Raw genomic sequence first — 18,496 nt, 5'->3', positions numbered from 1 at the left:
AATAAACTCGCTGGGCATGTATTTGAGGGAGACATTTATTCCAATCGTGTATTCAAATCAGGGTGTTTATTCGAATAAATATGGTATGTATTTACTGTAATTCAGTTAATTGGAATAAAGCAATTACTATTATCTTATGTATTTGGAAGACACAGATTAGATTCCCTCAGAAATATTTAGTACATTAATTTCATCCATAATGTAACATGATAATAATAATTACAATACATTTTAATATTAATTTAAAATTAACTTACAGAATTGTTTGTGCATCTAAAAATACCAAAAATCCCTTTGAAATGATTTAGAACCACTTAATTATTTTTATTTGGAATAGGCAGAATTTGCACTGCAATACTGTTACGGTTACTCAATAGTAGTACAGTAACTGTACTTTAACAATGAAAGGCTTAATACTGTGGTAATGCAATAAAACCATGTTTATACAATTTATTATGTTGATACCGTAGCAATATTTAAGATAAAAATGTTGCAGGTGATCAGTGGTGGATCCAGAAATTCAACATAGATCGGGATTTATAACACCTCAGGACAGAAAATGGTACTCTCAGACTTAAATACTGTATTAATATAATTTCCCTTTTTTTCACTATTTTTAAAAAACAGTTTTGAAACATTTGGGGATACAATATGGTGGTACATCATGTTTGTGATGTGTTGATACTGTACTATAGTAACTGGATGATAGCATTTTTAATTGCTTAAGAATTTGAAGATTGTAGTGTGAGCGTAGACTTGGCCAGGATGGAGAACAACTTCAGGGAAAGTTGGCTATTGAAAAAAGAAAAAAGGAAATTAAGAAAATTTATCTTTAATCATTTGTTTATCAATCCAGAATTCACAATATTTCTTTTACAAGGCTATCTTTACTATTAAATAATTGTTAATCATAATAGCTTATCACAACCAACCTCATTAAAAAAAAGAAAATAAATCATTTTTTTACAGTGAAATAAAAACAGGAATATATCAGTACGTACCACATTTACTGCATTAGGATAATTTTGAGTCTCAAGACATAATCCTCCATGTTTCTCATAATATAATTTATTTTTACCCTCTACCATTCCATCAAGAAAATTAGCAGAATAAAACTGCAAGCCTGGTTTTGTTGTATAAACTTCCATAGTAAGCCCACTTGGATGAGATATTCTAAAGGAATAAATATATTATTGCTCAATACAATACCTACACAATACAGGTTATGTATTCACTGCTTTCTGTCTGTCGGGCTGTCGCAAAATTACGCAAAAAATAATAAATGAATCATAAAATCTAGTGGAATGTTACATAATAACAGAAGAAAAAAACAGCATTCAATTTTCGGAAGAAAAGGTCAAAACACAAGGTCAGGGTCACAGAAATTCAATTTTTTACCCTTGAACATAAAAGAAAACAATGTGCCCGAACACGACGGGCGATTCCATTTTTTCTTGAGGGTATTCTGCAGCACTAAAAAAATGGTATGCTGTAGTTTCACCCGTAATACTATGCTGCATTGAGTAAGTTAATAAAATAAGGGATTTATTACTAAATTGTTTGGTTCTAATTGGAATGTTATATGCATGTTGAAATGTAAACATCCTGAATAATCCATCCTGTGATCTATGGTGGAGTGCAGAGCTTCATTTATACAATATTTCCTGCTAATTGATTAGTTTTATTATAATGATCATTATGTTATTATTATTATTATTAATGTTACTGTCATCATCTATATCAGTATTATTATAATTACTTTTATTACGCTGAAGTTACCTGGCAGCACAATCTGATAATTGTTTTGAATTCAAGCAGAAATTATGATCAAATCCACCAACATCATCCAGTCTATCACCAATGACAACAGGATGCCTAAAATCAAACAAAGTATCCTGAACAGGACATAGTACACCTGAAGAGCAAAAAAAAAAGACAATTTATGCAAATAAACTCAATTTATGCAATGCAAAAAATAAGACAAACAAATGCAAAAGCAAGGGGAGGCAAGGACTTACAGTAACAGGGTACACATGTGAAGTAACACTAGTCAAACTATGCCTATCAATTTCCCTGCTTTATTTTACCTGTATTTTCACATATAAATACATACAATATTTCCATTAAGGCTCAAACCATAGAAATACTCTACATAAATATACAAAAATATAGTAAAATATAGGAAAATGAAAAAACATAAAATGAAGTCACCCATATCATTTTCAATGTGAATCCTGCCTAAAGTATCATATAGGCTTCTGTATATTGAGCCCTGCAATGCTCATAAAATTCTGGAGGCTTTAGTGTGGCACTTATACAAGAAAAAAATAGAATACAGTTTGCCCTCCAATTTGAGACCACCTTTGGAACTTGAAAATTTGGGGTGGTCTTGGGGTTTAGTCTCTTAGATGGTTCTTAATGTTAACAGACTGAAGGTTGTAATTTGCAGGATCATGCTGATTCAGCCTTGTTATGGACCTGTGCCAACAATATGACCCTAAATGCCAAACAAAACTTGTGAAATGGTTATTAGTTGCAAGAGAACAAAATCCGATTTTTTAAACCCTTAGTAATTGATAATTGTTTAATTAAACAAGTTGAGAGCACTAAACTTTTAGGTGTGACTATTAAGGTTAACCTATCTTGGCAAACACACGTTGACTCTATAGTATCTATGGCAAATTCTAGATTATTTTTTCTCAAACAATTACGTTGTTCTGGCCTTGATGCACAAGCTTTGTGTTATTTTTACTGTTGTGTCATCAGACCATTACTAGAGTATGCTGCCCCGGTATGGGAAACAGGTTTGACAAAGTCACAATCTGACCAATTGGAAGTGATCCAACGCAGAGCTCTCAACATTACCCTTCCTGAGCTTAGCTACTGTAGTGCCCTGACCATGTGACGCACTAGTCTGTGCGGGGATTACTTCCAGAAACTCAAGAACCCTTCTCATAGATTAAACCACATCCTACCTAAAAGCTCCCCCCTCCAATTACCATCTGAGAAAACCTAAAAATTTCACCCTTCCAAAAGTCAAAACCGAAAGGTCAAAAAAGTTTATCTTAAATTTTGGTTTGTTCCAGGGCTGTTTATAACTCCCTGCATAGGCGAATGCTAACCTTATTTTCAAAAGTTGTTACTAAAATTATTCTAATATTCTCAATTCAAAGATAATAATTTTAATATAATGATGGTGGTAGTAGTGGTAATAATAATAATAATGGTAATAATAATAATAATAATTATCATTTTATAATTACAATGTATTCCGGTGTTTTTTTTTACCTTCCATCATCTTGTATCTTTTTGCTGATTTTGTGATGTTGGTCCTTTTTGTCGTTTATTTTCAATGTTGATTGCTTGGATTTTTAACTTTTTCCTATTACTTTTGTGAAACCCTAACCCTCTTAGTGAGTTGCAATAAAGAATGATTTGATTTGATTTGTATTTTGGTGGTCTCCAATTAGAGGGGTCTTGAAATTAGAGGGGTCTTGAATTGCGAGGGTGCACTGTATTAGAACTACTTGTATTATGTTAATTAACAGGCTAGTTGATTGGTGATTAAATGATTGATTACCTGTTGGTATGAGATTTTCTTTCACAGGAGTATATGCATCAGCATTAATCATCAGTGAATGATCAGAAATAGATGACTTTTCCTGTAAAGAAACAGTGTTTCAAAAGCTGTGAGGTGCCTCAGATGCAAAAGCCCAGCAACACCAAATATAACAAATTCATGACTGCTGCATGCTTAAAAGCTACATTTATACTAGACATGATGCCGACACAACTACGACATATCATCGCGTTGTTCATTTCTTCAACACTGAGCGCATTTTTATCGTGTTGTTATTGTGTCTAGCTTTAGCCGGTGTCTAGCTTTAGCCGGTTTTACAGTATGCTAATTTATTCACATGAATCAAAAGTGTTGGTTCACGTGCATTCACATTTCTATCTGAGTTTTTAGCTTCAGTTGTGAAGTGCAAAAATCAGAGTGCAGGAAGCGAACCTATGGTTTCCATTCACGTGAATAAATTTGCAGGCTTTAGGGTGGCAGACACTTTGAATTACATTGCTTGCTTAGGGCCCTGATAAATGTTTGCAGGGTATCTTAAGACCAGTCATTCACACTCCGTTAGTTCTTCCTTCTCCATCCCTCCCTCCATTCCTACTCTTCTCCTCCCTGAGTTATAGCCTACCTTTCCTGATAAATTAAAGTATGAATGATTACACATGTTGACCGGTGTTGACTTGGTCGTGGTTGCATTGAAGTTAATCACCACTGCATTGTCATCAGTCAGCTGGTAAGTACAGTGTGTGGTCAGTTGCCCTGGGTAACCTTCTTCACCATCTGGACTTACATAGGTTAGAACAACTTTATCATCTTTAATCTCACTTTTCCAAACAACCTGAGGAGTTTGGATTTATATTAATAGATTGAGCATGTTTTCTTCATATTTTTTTTTTATACATATTTATTCAGGATACGTATTCAATGAATGTAAATGTACAATTAATAAAATTGACAAAGCATACTAAAATTGATCTACCATGTGGTCCTGATTAAAACAACAATTAAATATCCATGAAATATAAAATACTTAAAACAAGTACAATTGAATACGATATTTAAAATTATATTAAAATACTAACATGGAAAGTGATTCAATTAAAAAATGTCAAAAAGTATGTTTCAAAATTTAATTAAGCTCATCTTTAATTCAAATAAAACAATATTCAATTTGTTATATTGTGAGGATGAAACACCCAAAGCAAGCACTTTGGTGCAGATTTCCATACTATAGCACCCTCAGTTTTTAATTACCTTTTGAAAAACTCTCATTTCACTAGTAACATGCTCATATTTAATATAAAATTGAAAAAAAAAATATTCATGCCAACAAGCATTTTTATGTTAAATAGTAATTGCAGTAGTTATCATAGTGGAAATATGGAATATTATTCCTATTATTATTATTATTATTATACTTATTAACAAAAAATACCTTTGAGAAACCTTTGAATCCGCCATGCAGGTGGTTGGCCCTTGGTGAATCATTGATAGATAACTGGTACGTTTCCCCAGCAATAATGAATTTACCTCCCTCTGTCCGATTTGCTACTCTTCCGACTGTCACACCAAAGTAAGGAGGGTTTGATTCATAACCTTAAAAAAAAAAGAAAAAAAAAAGAACCAAGTTAAAATGTTTTATAATGGTGTATTGTGTTTGTACCAAAACAGATACACCTGATTAGACTGATGGTCAACTGATTACCGTAAGTTATTGTTGCAGGCCTACGATAATTAAATCAATAAATTAAAATGCTCAACCCCAGTTTTAAAGAAAAAAACACACACAAAGAAAGTATGCTCCAAAAGCTCATGATTATCATAAAACAGTGGCCACACCTCCATCCACCTCCCCATAACAATCCAATGCTGCCCATGACATCTCACAATCATCCCCTCCCACTTTTCACAAACAATCGAATGCCTATGGTACAAACTATTGTACCACCCCTTACAAACAATCCAATGCCCATGACATCTCACCAACTCCACCTCCCAAACAATCCAATGCCCTTGACATCTAACCACAACCACCACCATCACCATTCTCTCCTCAAAAGAATCCAATGCCCACAACATCTTACCACCACCCCCTCCCAAACAACCCAATGCTCATGACATCTCACCAACTCCCCCTCTCAAACAATTCAAATGCCCATGACATGACATCTCATCTCACAACCACCACCACCACCACTCCCTCCTTATAAACAATCCAATGCCCATGACATCTCACCACCACCCCCTCACAAACAAATGCCCACAACACCTCACCACCACCCCCCACAAACAATCCAATGCACATGACATCTCACCACCACCACTCATAATCAATCCATTGCCAACGATATCTCACCAACTCTCCCTCCCAAACAATCCAATGCCCATGACGTCTCACCACACCAACTCCCAAACAATCCAATGCCAATGACATCTCACCACCACCCCTCCTAATCCATCCGATGCAAATGACATCTCACTACCATCACCCGCTCCTCACAAACAATCCATTGCCCACGACATCTCACCAACTCCCCCTCCCAAACAATCCAATACGGTACCCATGACGTCTCATCTCACAACACCACCACCACTCCCTCCTTACAAACATTCCATTTCCCACGACATCTCACCACCACCCCCTCCCAAACAATCCAGTGCCGATGACATCTCACCACACCGTCTCCTAAACAATCCAATGAACATGACATCTCACCACCACCCCCTCCTAAACAATCCAATGCCATGACATCTCACCACCACCCTTCCTAATCAATTTGATGCCCATGACATCTCGCCACCACCACCTACCTCCTCACAAACATGCTAATGCCTGGATGATATCTCACCACCACTTTCCCTCATCACAAACAAACCAATGGCCTTGAAATCTCACCACCACCCCTTATAATCAACCCGATGCCCATGACATCTCACCACCATCTGATCCAGGGTGGGGACCATCCAGGTCCTTACCTTCAATACTGTCAAATCCAAGAACCACATCAGTGAGTCTGCCTTTGGCATTTGGAACATTTATACTTGTGATAGCTGCTCCGAAGTTTATAACTTTCATCACCATGCCATTTCTGTTGGTAAATGTGTACAGCAGTACTTCATCCCCACTCTTGGTTTTACCATAAGTTGTATGACCAATTGTTGTTGCAGAAGCCATTTTATTGCTGGAGAAAAAAAAATGTATTGGTTGTTGCATGATTGAAAAATTATATATCAAATTTTCTTAAAATTCTCCCATTTATAGGCACAACTTTTTTTCAAATATTAACACTTTTGTTTAGGACGGGGAAAGCTTGGAAGGGGATGCAGTGCCTACTTCCTACCTTGAGTACTATTTATGCCTATGAAAAGTAAACTCCCTACTGAAAACTAGCACATTCATGCGACACTTTTCAATGTTAAATTTCATTCAAAGCCGGTCGGTCTCTTGCTTTCAAAATGAGTTTATATCATTCTGTAGAATCCTCAGGTGAACTTATTGTTTTTATAGGAAAAGATCATCTGCAAATAGTCTCACTTCAGATGAGACAAAGCTAGGGAGATCATTTACAACTTGTTGGTATTTTTTGGTTAAAAGGGTTGCAATCCAGTTCTTAATGGTTCAACAGGGTTCAAATTTCCCCAAAGCACCGACAGCAATTGCTGTAGAAAGGGCCTTCCAGCATGCTTTTCGCTGTTGAGTCACCTGACCCAGCAATGGATTATACACTTACATTTACAGAATTAAAAAAAAAAATGAAAAATTATATTGTGTTGGCCACCCCCGACTGACCCAAATTTTATGAAATTCAGGGTTGGCATTTTAGCTTTTATTAAGGCTGGAATAGCCTTGGCCAGGCTAGGGGCCAAGTCCTACCCTATTTTGCTGGATGGTACCCGAATCAAATTCAAAATTATTGTATTATTTGTGTATTTTCTACTTTTAGGTGTAAACAAACTGTTGGTTGTTAAAAAAAAAAAGCTTCTCCTACTGACCTACCCAATTCTGTGTCTACTGCTGCCCCTCAGGGAGCAGTAGACACTATGTTATCACCCCAACAGTTGACCTTTCTAATTCAGGTGGAGGTCATGTGCAGTGGCCTAATGATCACCAATTCCATCTTGGGATTTTAGATGTGCATTGGTATTCTAAATGTTTTTAACCACGAATAAATGATATAATGGATCCAGAAAATTGAGGCCAGGGAAGGACTTTCACAGTTGGGGTTGAGGCAAGAAAATTTATGAATATGGCACCTTTAGATGCCCGAAATGGCACTTCACAGACATAAAATTGTGAATATAATTTTCTTTTTATCTCAAGTTAACAAATATTTTGACAAATTTAGTGGGGCCCCGGGCTGGCAGCTCCCTCCTCCTCCCCCACCAATATTTATTCCGCCACTGGATATAATATGATGTCCTGAAGTCAATTTCAGACACACATATAGGCCTATGTTGTTGCCCTTGTGGGGCTGAGATAAAAAAAATGTATTATTATGGCACCTCTAGATGGCTGAAAATGGCACTCACAGACTTAAAATTGTGAATATAATATATATATATATGCCCTACAGTAAATTTCAGAGAGACATTATGGTGTTAGTTATTGTAGTTAATAAGATACGGTGGCACCTTTGTTCCACATATATAAAATCGGAAATAAGTTTGTAACACAGAATAAATTGATGTTAGTCGTTGACTCTTGGAACATAAAATTTTTTTGTTAAATATTTCAAACGCGCCTGCGTTCCTCTTCAGTGTTAGACGACTACTAAATTAAAATAGGCCTATCGACTTAACTACACAATTCGCATATTCATTACAAATAAACTATTTAAACAATGTATATAGAGAGTAGCTTATAGAAATAAACTATTTGAGTGGTGGTATGAAACAAAGGGCAGATAAGCCAAGAAATTTAAGAATTGAAAAAAAGTGTAGCTGCTAAGAAAGCCGAGGTCTTTGTTTAGGCCATGGGAATGAGTTTTAAGTTTTAGTATCCCAGTTGAGTTCAGAACAGTGGCGATGAGAATGTGATTTAAAGATAAAATCAATGAGAACGCATTTAAGGTCTTGTACTGTAGGGAGTGATCTGGCTGAATAAAATGATCGGCTACGGGAAAGCCTTTAGAATGGTCTCTGATTGATTTTTTATGATTATTAAATCTAAGACGGAATTTGGTTTTAGTTTCTCCTATGTAGTTACCTAATGTGCATTTGGTACAAGTGATGAGGTAAATTTGTTAGATGAGTCGCAAGTAAGTTTAGGGGGATGGATAGTAGTGTGTGCATGGTTAAGCAAACCATGGTAACAAACCATGCTGCCAGATATGCAAAGTGCTTTTCACAGACAAATCCATTAAGCTTGACCATGCACACACTACTATCCATCCCCCTCAACTTACTTGCAACTCATCTAACGTCATTTACCTCATCACTTGCACCAAATACATAGGCCTATTAGGTAACTACATTCGGCAATCTGGATTTTGACAAACTGGTCGGAAACCTTTAACTGGGCCTACAGCCTCAAAGAGGGAAGAGCCTGTCCAAATTTGAACTAGGTCCTCTAGGTAGGCCTACCCTACCTAAAGTAGTAAGCATGCCATGCCTACCCTACCTAAAGTAGTAAGCATGCCATGGTTTTGGGTTGGCTGCAGAAAACTATTTTATGTGACTAAGTAAAGGTGGGTAGGCCAGGCCTAGGAGGTGATAACACTGATAACTCTAAAAGAGTGGATTTTTAAGGATGGAAAAGTGGGTTAATAAGGAAGGGTGGAGGGCCTTGAAATTTAAACTTAGGCCTAGCTAGACTAGACTGGGTGGAAAACTTAAGGCTGGTTGGCCCCGCCCACCTCCACCCACCATAACTAGGAGTAACTACCTAGCTAGGGGCCTAGCTTAGGTCCTAGATCCTTGAGACCACCCTATTTTCAGGTCCAAAAGGTGGCATTGAATTGGAGGGCAAACTGTTCAATTTAAAATTCAATTCAATCACTGACTAGGCCTACTTTAACTCACATTATAGCTTTCAGTTACTTAGAATCTCTATGCTTAGAGATTGACTCGAAGTCTGAGTATTACTCTATTACCAAAGGGTCCTACTGCTATGCACAAGGTCGTTGACGTAAGTTGACGCGAATAAGTTGACGGTTGATGATCTTTTCTCAACAAATTCCACTCTTGGTCTAATTTTTGATAAAATGTATTAAATATCTAAAAGATGCATGGGAAAAACGAACACATGTTTTAAATGACCCTGCTAAATGTAATAGTTTATAAGTTTTTTTTTTCTTCTTTCTTTACATGATTTTTTGCTTCTTTCTTTACATGATTTTTTGCATAGGCATTTGTACTTCTGTTGTGTATTTGATGTACAGTATGTTTTTACATCGATTACACATTGTGCTTATATATACTATGTGTTTGTTTTTATTTATTTATTTATTTTTATTTGCTTTATTTTACTATTATTTTTTTCATTTTAGTTAAAATTTCATGCTTTAGTACAGTATATCATTTTTATTGGATTTGGATTTTTAAAAAAAATTTCTTTACTACAGTATTATCTCTTCTTTTTTTAAATGAATTTTATCTTTACTTGTTACTGTTGTATGGGCGAACCCCTCCTGCGTGAGTGTTACCTGAGTCATTAAATTATTATTAGACGCGAAATAGCAAATGATGACGCGAATGTTACAGTCAGAAAATTCCTGACTGCTTTCAAAGCGTGGTGGAGTCACGCCTCGCTGCTCGTTTCTGTTCTGCAATGCAGCAGGATCTATCTGAAATAAGCAGGGTGGAATTGGCTGCTCAGTGAAATCATGGAGGAAATATATTAATATATTTCCTCCATGGTGAAATATGTTGCATTAATGTAATTAATGCAAGTTTGCTAATTTTTTTGCTTGGCCTCTATACCCAAAAGAATCAGATTATATAAGACTATCCTGCAGGGAAACAAGTACTGTAAACAAGTAAATTTCACACTTACACACACCCTCTGCCTTTTTTACAAAGTTGTTAATACATGATTCTCTATCTGAGAGAGGCGGAGAGAGAGATACCTGCAACTTGCAATAATTAAAATCATTGGTTATTTCTGGCGAATCTTCCGTGTGTTTGACATACGCATTATGGTCGGGATAGACTGATTAAATTATCGTTTATTTATTTATACATTTATTAAAATTCCAACACAGCAACTGTGTTCCTCCTATCAACAGGAAACTGTAAAAGCCAGTTTAGTTCTACGCAATTCGCTAGATGTACAACACTGTAGTTTTCCTCCAAAAAAAAAAGGTCTTGAATGAAACTGCTATATAACAAGCTATAGCAACAGATAAATCAATAAGACCAAGGAGGTATTAATACCTCCTTGATAAGACGGAAACACTTCACAGATACTTATTTTCCTTTTAATTTTTACAGTAACGCAGTCTTTGCACAAAACAATTACACTAAAATATTTATCATTGCAAAATAGTGACTAACAAAGTATAAATTTAGTACAACTCTTTCCATTTCAAATTGGATTTCTGAATTAGACTATATTGCAATTTATAGATAGCAATGATAAAAATAATTAAAATGTTTATCACATATCCATTATTTCATCAAAGCATTATTTTAGTACTTGTATGGATACACATAAAACTATTAAAAAAGTGTATACTACAATGATAATATTAATCTATGTTATTAAAAATAATTTTTAACTCTTAAAACTTGCCTTTATAATAACGATCATTTAAACTTTAAGCAAAGTAGCATAACAACAAAAATGGAAACATTTCCCCACCCCCTTAGAAATACATTGGCTAAAAGTAGAATTGTATACACACCCTGAACTTGCATAGGAATGTAAATTACCTTTTATTAATTATGATTCCAGATTCTATCTAAATCTACAAAATAAATTTTTGGTATAGGAAACACACCATACTATTGCACAATGTATGTATATAAATATAATTGCACTTAATTTACAAGGTGTATCTCTAGAGAGTGTAAACAACGACAAGAACAGTAGCTCACACAGCCAAATACATCAACTGAGATTAGTAGCATACCGTAAAACCCTGGGCTTCTTCTATATGCGAACTTTGGATGGACTTCTTTTGGAGATAGGCTTCCATTCGGGATAGGGGCTTCTTTTCGAGGCCACTTTTGCAAAGTAAAGAGATGGGAGGGGCTTCTTTTCAAAATGAATGTTGTAAATTTGGGAAAATTAGTAATATAAAACAATAAATAGGTTCAATGTAACATCAATCTGTACCATGGAGTATATTAACTGGCATTATATCACCTAAACTACTGTATAAACCAATTTATTTTGTTTCTTTGAAATTCATGTACAGTGTATGTACTGTACTTCTCTGAAAAGAAATCTAGGCTATCTTGAAAAGAAGCCCATTGGCTTTTTTCGAGATGGGCTTCTTTTCGAGGCTAATTTTGCAAACTGAAGAGATGGGCTTCAGTATGGTATGCCACATGGTGTACCGAAAGCATGCAATTAATAATTATTATTGTCATTTCCCATGCAAACCTTCAAGACTTGAAGAATACTTACTAAAACACTTATTTTCATATATTATTAATCTATCAATCAATCAATTACATTTTATTTTCATACTGTCCTATTTATCTATTAATCTATCAAAAAATTGTTAGATGACTCTCCCAAAGAACTCTTCCCTGCAGTTAAAGATTGCTATTAATATGTTTATAAAAATAAAAATCACCATTGAGGTTTCACTGGAATGAAGATTTAGTTCATCCTTCAGGACAAAATCAGCCTAGGTCCATGTATATGAATAACAGCCATAAATATTAAACTATTTGTCTATGGTGGTCCCAATTAGTTACATATGAATATTAGCTCATGAATATTTAACAAATCACATCACATGACATCATTTTAACTAGAAGATGGTGCATTCAAAAACATATCCTAGGTGTCTGAATGGTTGAAAATGGGAGAATAAAGTGACTATTTTAGAAAAACAGGAAAACTTTGGCCACATTATGCTGTTTTGAGACTTTTTACCACAAATGATGCCAAATTTTTTTAAAGAAAAAAAAGTTCTCTCTATCTAGCCTCACAAGTTGTGGTCGATGGGGCGGCTTGGCCTATCAAGGGGGATAAAGCCCCTTTCTCCCTTCTACGGCACCACCACTCTTAGCACACTGATGTACAGTACTACAAATGGAATGGCTATAATATGCTACACATTTACATACTAATTAACATACCTGTCAATATATAGACAGGCAAAATCATTCAGGAATGAAGAAATAATTGCGGTGCAATCAGAGAATGCAAATATGTCAACATTCCAATTACAATAACACCACAAATTTAACAATACTGCACTGTACAGTACTATATAAACCACAGATTCCTCTCAACTTCATTGAACTGACAAAAAATATAATTACGCAAACTTATTCAGGAATGTATGGAGGGCAATTTGTGCCAAATAAGGACTATAAACCACAGGCCCAGTGTACACAATTTGGCTCATGTTGTCTTTAATGTACCCAGTAATCTTTCGAGATGAGTAGGGGGTTACACTGGTGTACAGGACCATACAGCCCTTGTTGTGGACAGAGTAGCTGGTACTGTTTTACCAAGTAGCTTAGACATGAAGACCAGATTACATCAAATAAACTAAATGCACAATACCATCACAATATACTAATGCAAAATAATTTTGGAATGTATGGAGGACAATTTGAGCCAAAATTCACATGGGATACTAAACAGACATACTACATAAAATAGGGATTCCTTTCAATTAAACTATCTACACAGTACTGTCAAAATATAAATACGCTAAATAAATAAGGAATGTATATGGAGGGCAATTTGCATAAAAATGCAATTAGGCCCAAAAAAGCAAGTATGTGAACTATGTTGTCCAACATTTTCTCACAATAATACAGGAAGGTGTTTATAGGCTGAAGCTCATTTATTTCCTTCCTCAGCTCTTGGTGAAAGTTGTGCAAGTATAGCACATACTTTTTCTTCAAGGTCGAATATGCGTTCCGCTTGCTCTGTCACAGTGGCTTGCAACTAAAAGGGAGACAAAAATTATTTATTTTTACTTATTAATAAAAATAACAATAATGTTACTCAGCACATCTACATAAAATGAGAATATAAAAGACGACGAAAAGTTCATATTTTACAATAGGAAAGTGAATGCTAGCAAAATGATTACATGAACCTGTGCAACTACCACTTTAAAAATCATAAACTCACGCTTTCATTGTCCATTTGCAAAAGTTTTATCTGATACTTCAAATCCTCAATTTCATCATCTTTATCCTTAGAAAATTCTGCGATACTTTTGAAACTGGCTTCAAGGCTTCCGAGGTCCAACATAGGAACAAACGACGGCTTCTTAAAATATTCATTGTCAGCTTCTGCAGAGATACTGGCATGGCTTAACTCATTCTGCTGCAAATCCAATGGAGTCCCTATTTTGCCCTTCTGTAATTCTATAGGGATGAACTCGGCATCAGCCAATTCCTAACGGAAGGAGATAAGATTGATATGGTATATGAATATTTTATTGAAATCTATTTTAAAGGAGGGTCTTGCATCAAACAAATCTAATCAAGTGAGTCCCTTGATGTTATTTATGAGGCCTGGGAGAAATGATCATGCTCTATAAATCTTTTTTGAGGTAAAGTATCTATAAATTAATGAAAATGGTATTGTTTATTAGACTGAAATCACATACAGAAATGAAAGAAATACACAATTCTGAAGACTGAAAGATTGACTAAAACAGTAAACATTAATACATTTTTTTCCATAACTTATTGGGAAAACTATGGACTCAACTTACAGCTTTGAGCCAAGGAGGCATGGAACTCTCCTCAAGTTCATTGTTAGCTTCCTTATGAGAGTTTTCTTTTCCTCCTTCACTTACTTCATCAGTTTCTCCATCCTTCCCATTTTCTAGGTCATCAGGTGTTTCTCCTGTGTGTTTGTCTGTATTACTAAAGACACTATTGTCCATGTTGTCGTCAGAGATCAGAGAAACTACAGTTGATATAAAATGAAAATTAAAGATAACATATTTTTTTGTAGCATTTACCGTACTCACGCGAATAAGTGCCCGTTTGAATAAGCACCCCTCCTAACGTCAAAATTTCCTTAAGCGCCCTGTTTGAATAAGCGCCCCCCTCAATAATATCATAAGATTTTCTTTTAAGCAAGTCAATAATCCAATCAATCCTGGGACTGTGGTTGTTGGTATGATTTGAGCTGCAAAGTGGAATCACATTCTTCTTAGGTCAATATCAAAATGAGGATATTTCTCTTGGACAGATGAGAGCTCCGATCCCTGGACAGACAGTATATTTCCAACTTTCCTCTTCTACATATTTGTCTAGGCCTACTCCTCTTTTTCTTTTTCGGACAATTTGCACCTTTAGCACATTCTCATCTGAGTTTTCAAGAAAACCTACAATGATCCTGCCATCCTGCTAATCTCAATCGGCCGATGGCCAACAAGCTAACCACTACCCACCAACATTAATTACATCTACTATTCTGCTGTTATGTAAATATTCACAGCATTCTTGTCATGAGCCATGTTCTCTGGACGATTATCTTGTCCGCTGCACCACCATTCGTAATGACCTTATATAATATTTTTTCATTCAAAAAGTGCATCTTGAATTTAATAAGTTCCCATAAAAACCCCTTGATTTTCATTATTTCCATAAGCTCCCCCTCAATTTCCACTCTGTTTTCATAAGTGCCCTGTTTGAATAAGCGCCCCTCAGAAAGTGCAATAAAATATTTTAAGCACCCGGGGCGAGTATGGTACTTATATTACAAGTTGTGTGCTCAGCATGAAAAATACTGTATGTATAGTACCTGTACTATTGACAGTATATACACAGTATGTAACTTGATTTAAAATGTTTATCAAACAGGGATGAATGGGACTTAATGGTGGTACCTGAGACAGTTAACTCTAAAAGTCAGAGGCATCTATAAAATATTGAAAAAAATATAACTCACTTTTACTTGCAAGGGACTCATGGCTGATTGATCTATGCGTTCTCAATGTTTTAGAATTTAGAACCTTTTCTACATTGGTAAAGAAATAAATGTATTTGAGAATAACATTTCGTAAAGGCATTCAGGGGGCATTACTGGTTCACAGGCTGAACTAAATCCACCTGAACACTTAGCGGGCAATAGAATGCAATTCATTATTGAGATTATTTCCTAGCAATGGTTACCATTTTCCATGTAAAGGTCTTAGGGGTCCCAAGTCTCCCGTGAGTCACAGGAATTGCCAGGAATTCAGTAAGGCCTTCTGCTCTTCCGCAAGCAAAACCTACCGGAAACTATCCAATCTTCCATAAGTTTAGGTTATTTGCATGTTTTTGATTACTGATCTCTACTATAATAGCTAGATTGCTCATTATTGTACAGAAAAAAGTGAAGCCACTGATGCGATGTTGGGGAGCCCAAGTGATGCACCAGTTTAAAAGTTTCTTTTGGCATTTGTTTAAATTATTGTTAAAAATAATTCTTGCAATACTTTAATAGTAAATTTAAATCTAACGTAAGGATTTTTTTAAGATCATTATTTTGTAAACTGCACCTGTTTATGCCGTTTACAAAAGCATAAGGGAAGTCGTGTTGTTATAGTGATATCGATGACTAACAACGCAATTTCCCCTGCGCTTTTTTAAACTCCACCAAACAGGAGTTTTGATAAATTTTTCTATTAATATATACTGTACTGTAGGAATATTTTTAACATTGTCAACAAAAACTTGACTAGACCGGTACGTTACTTTAGTATTTGCAAATGGGATCGGTGGCTTCTCTAAAAACAGCCAATGAGCAATCCAGCTATCATAGAGGAGATCAGTAGTTTTTGCTACTATGTTATCATCAGTTTTCTAAAGTAAAGTCAGCTGAAGATGGGTATCACCACTCACAGCAAAATATAATTAGATGTGTTAAGAAAGCTGATTTGATCAATCTCCCAGAAGTTCTTCCAACTTGGGACCGCTGAGGTCTCATATGCATTCTGTTATCTGGTTCTACTGGTGCTATTCCCTTTCTGTAATTGTCCTGAGTGTATTATTTCCTAACTACTGAACCTTTGCCATATTTTTCTTTGTAGCCTAATAAATTATATACTCACCGACTATCATTATTGTATGCCAATGTTGGCAACACATATCTGGCACAACTTTCAAAGTTCCAAAAATGGGCCTAGGTGATGGAATTGAGTTGTTTCTTTGAGTTGAGGTGCCATCAATGTTAACACCTAAACGTCCACTATTTGCATTTCCAAATGAATAAATATGATTATCTAGAAAGGAAATGTAAACCATGAGTATTATTATGTAATAAGTATCGTAAATTTGTTTTATAGAGGTGGAAAGTATTTTTCATGTAATTTTCCCTTTTTATTTATAGTATTTATCACTCTATAATCCTGAGCTTTCTATCATTCATTGGCTGTGTTATATCACTTATATTTATACACATTTGCTGAAGATTAATTTACAAATAATGAATGTTTATGAGTGCAATAGGAAGATTATTTTCATGAGTTGAAAGATTGACTGTTCCATTCGACGAGGCGGATCCGAGTCGAATGGAACAGTTGATCTTTCAACTCATAAAAATATTCTTCCCATTGCGCTCATAAATATTCATTATTTTTTTTATAACACACCTAAAATAGTTTCTTGTCATTTAATATTTTATGAAAAAAATCAACCTTTTTTTTTGAATGGAGATTCCAGTAATTTGAAGTTTTATAGACAAAATTTACACTTTTTCTAAATAGAACATTCCAGCATCTCTTTAACCAATCAAAAGTTTCAATTGCATTAGGTTGATTGCCATATCGTATCCTAGGCACCGTGCAATAGGAAAAAATGGGTGGAAAGAAAATGCACGGATGGAAATAAAAATGCACGGTAGAACTGAATTTCCATCACAACGAAATGGAGTAAATAACCTATGTCACATGATACAAAATCCACCAATCAAATGACAGGGATCTATTTAGGTGTTTTATAAAACGTATTGACTGGTATGTCAGCTTGTTGGAGAGACAATTCAATGGGGTTTCACTACATTTAATATGACTTTCCCTATGTGTAATTACATTTTATATTCTGTATCACACAGCATTCAAGGTATTCTTTAAGGGATTTCATTGGCCAATCGTATATTCATTAAACATTGATGGCATTATGTATTGACAACTAAGAACAAAAAAACCCCAAAATATGTAGCTGATAGGCCTATAAATATATTCTTTCTTACCAGATGTTGATACGACTGTAAACTCATTACCACAGCTGACCTTCTCAACCATTTTACCACCAAGTCTACGTGAGATTTCACAAATAGTTGACCTTTTCTTAAAGTCCCCGACCCCCAACTGTCCATACCTGTTACTCCCAAACGTAATCAAACGACCAAATTCTGCAAGAAAAATAAATTACTGCATTGTACTCAATATTGAGACAGAATAAGGGACTTGTAAAACACTGCATGCTGGTACTCGGATGCGAAAAAAAGGATGTAATTTTGTATTCCGTATTTGGATAAATGGGCGGACCGAAAATAAATAATTTCAACCAATCACTATGCTCACATTTTCAAAGCTACGAACGTGTACAGAAACTGAGTCACATCTAGCTTCGACTAGTTAGGCATGGCTAAAAAATAGTCTCCCTAATAAAACGAAACTAAAATATATAGAATAGACCCTACCTAGCTTAGCTTCGAATTTGATGTGTTAAATCGTATGCATGAATGATCAGGCAGTGTTTGCCCAGGCCCTAATCCGAAATAAAAGAAATTGAGTATGGGACGCCAAATGAATCAGGTATGGCGCGCACTAAGCACAATAA

The 18,496-nt window shown here is 35.3% G+C and overlaps 2 protein-coding genes across 2 annotated transcripts in view; both read right to left on the bottom strand.

Moving 5' to 3' along the window:
- Positions 1 to 33: 33 nt before the first annotated feature.
- LOC117105453 (aldose 1-epimerase-like) lies at positions 34 to 9,734 on the bottom strand. Its single transcript, XM_033246599.1, has 8 exons — positions 9,596 to 9,734; positions 6,551 to 6,756; positions 5,010 to 5,170; positions 4,203 to 4,412; positions 3,581 to 3,662; positions 1,780 to 1,915; positions 1,002 to 1,173; positions 34 to 792 (listed from the first exon to the last, which is right to left on the bottom strand). Exons 2-8 carry the CDS (start codon positions 6,747 to 6,749, stop codon positions 715 to 717), a joined length of 1,038 nt encoding a protein of 345 aa, XP_033102490.1. The 5' UTR covers positions 6,750 to 6,756; positions 9,596 to 9,734; the 3' UTR covers positions 34 to 714.
- A 2,183-nt stretch (positions 9,735 to 11,917) lies between these two features.
- Positions 11,918 to 18,496, bottom strand: part of LOC117105448 (serine/threonine-protein kinase Nek9-like) — a 28,595-nt gene continuing 22,016 nt past the window's right edge. The window contains exons 17-22 of the mRNA XM_033246583.1: positions 17,904 to 18,065; positions 16,765 to 16,935; positions 15,621 to 15,689; positions 14,434 to 14,630; positions 13,842 to 14,111; positions 11,918 to 13,652 (exon numbers count right to left, since the gene is read on the bottom strand). Of these exons, the coding sequence (XP_033102474.1) occupies positions 13,545 to 13,652; positions 13,842 to 14,111; positions 14,434 to 14,630; positions 15,621 to 15,689; positions 16,765 to 16,935; positions 17,904 to 18,065 (977 nt within the window). The 3' untranslated portion in view covers positions 11,918 to 13,544. The remainder of the gene's footprint in view (positions 13,653 to 13,841; positions 14,112 to 14,433; positions 14,631 to 15,620; positions 15,690 to 16,764; positions 16,936 to 17,903; positions 18,066 to 18,496) is intronic.

Source organism: Anneissia japonica, unplaced genomic scaffold, assembly GCF_011630105.1.
Source record: "Anneissia japonica isolate Jap-2015-1 unplaced genomic scaffold, ASM1163010v1 scaffold1128_len1000024_cov185, whole genome shotgun sequence".
Lineage (NCBI taxonomy): Eukaryota > Metazoa > Echinodermata > Crinoidea > Comatulida > Comatulidae > Anneissia > Anneissia japonica.
This window is presented reverse-complemented; position numbering and strand designations above follow the sequence as displayed.

Excerpts from the sequence above, each read along its gene's own strand:
- LOC117105453 (XM_033246599.1), bottom strand. The coding sequence starts at position 6,749 with ATGGCTTCTGCAACAACAATTGGTCATACAACTTATGGTAAAACCAAG. Across the intron at positions 5,171-6,550 it reads TGGATTTGACAGTATTGAAG|GTTATGAATCAAACCCTCCT; the intron begins GTAAGGACCTGG and ends TTTTTTTTTAAG. Across the intron at positions 4,413-5,009 it reads GATTCAAAGGTTTCTCAAAG|GTTGTTTGGAAAAGTGAGAT; the intron begins GTATTTTTTGTT and ends CAAACTCCTCAG.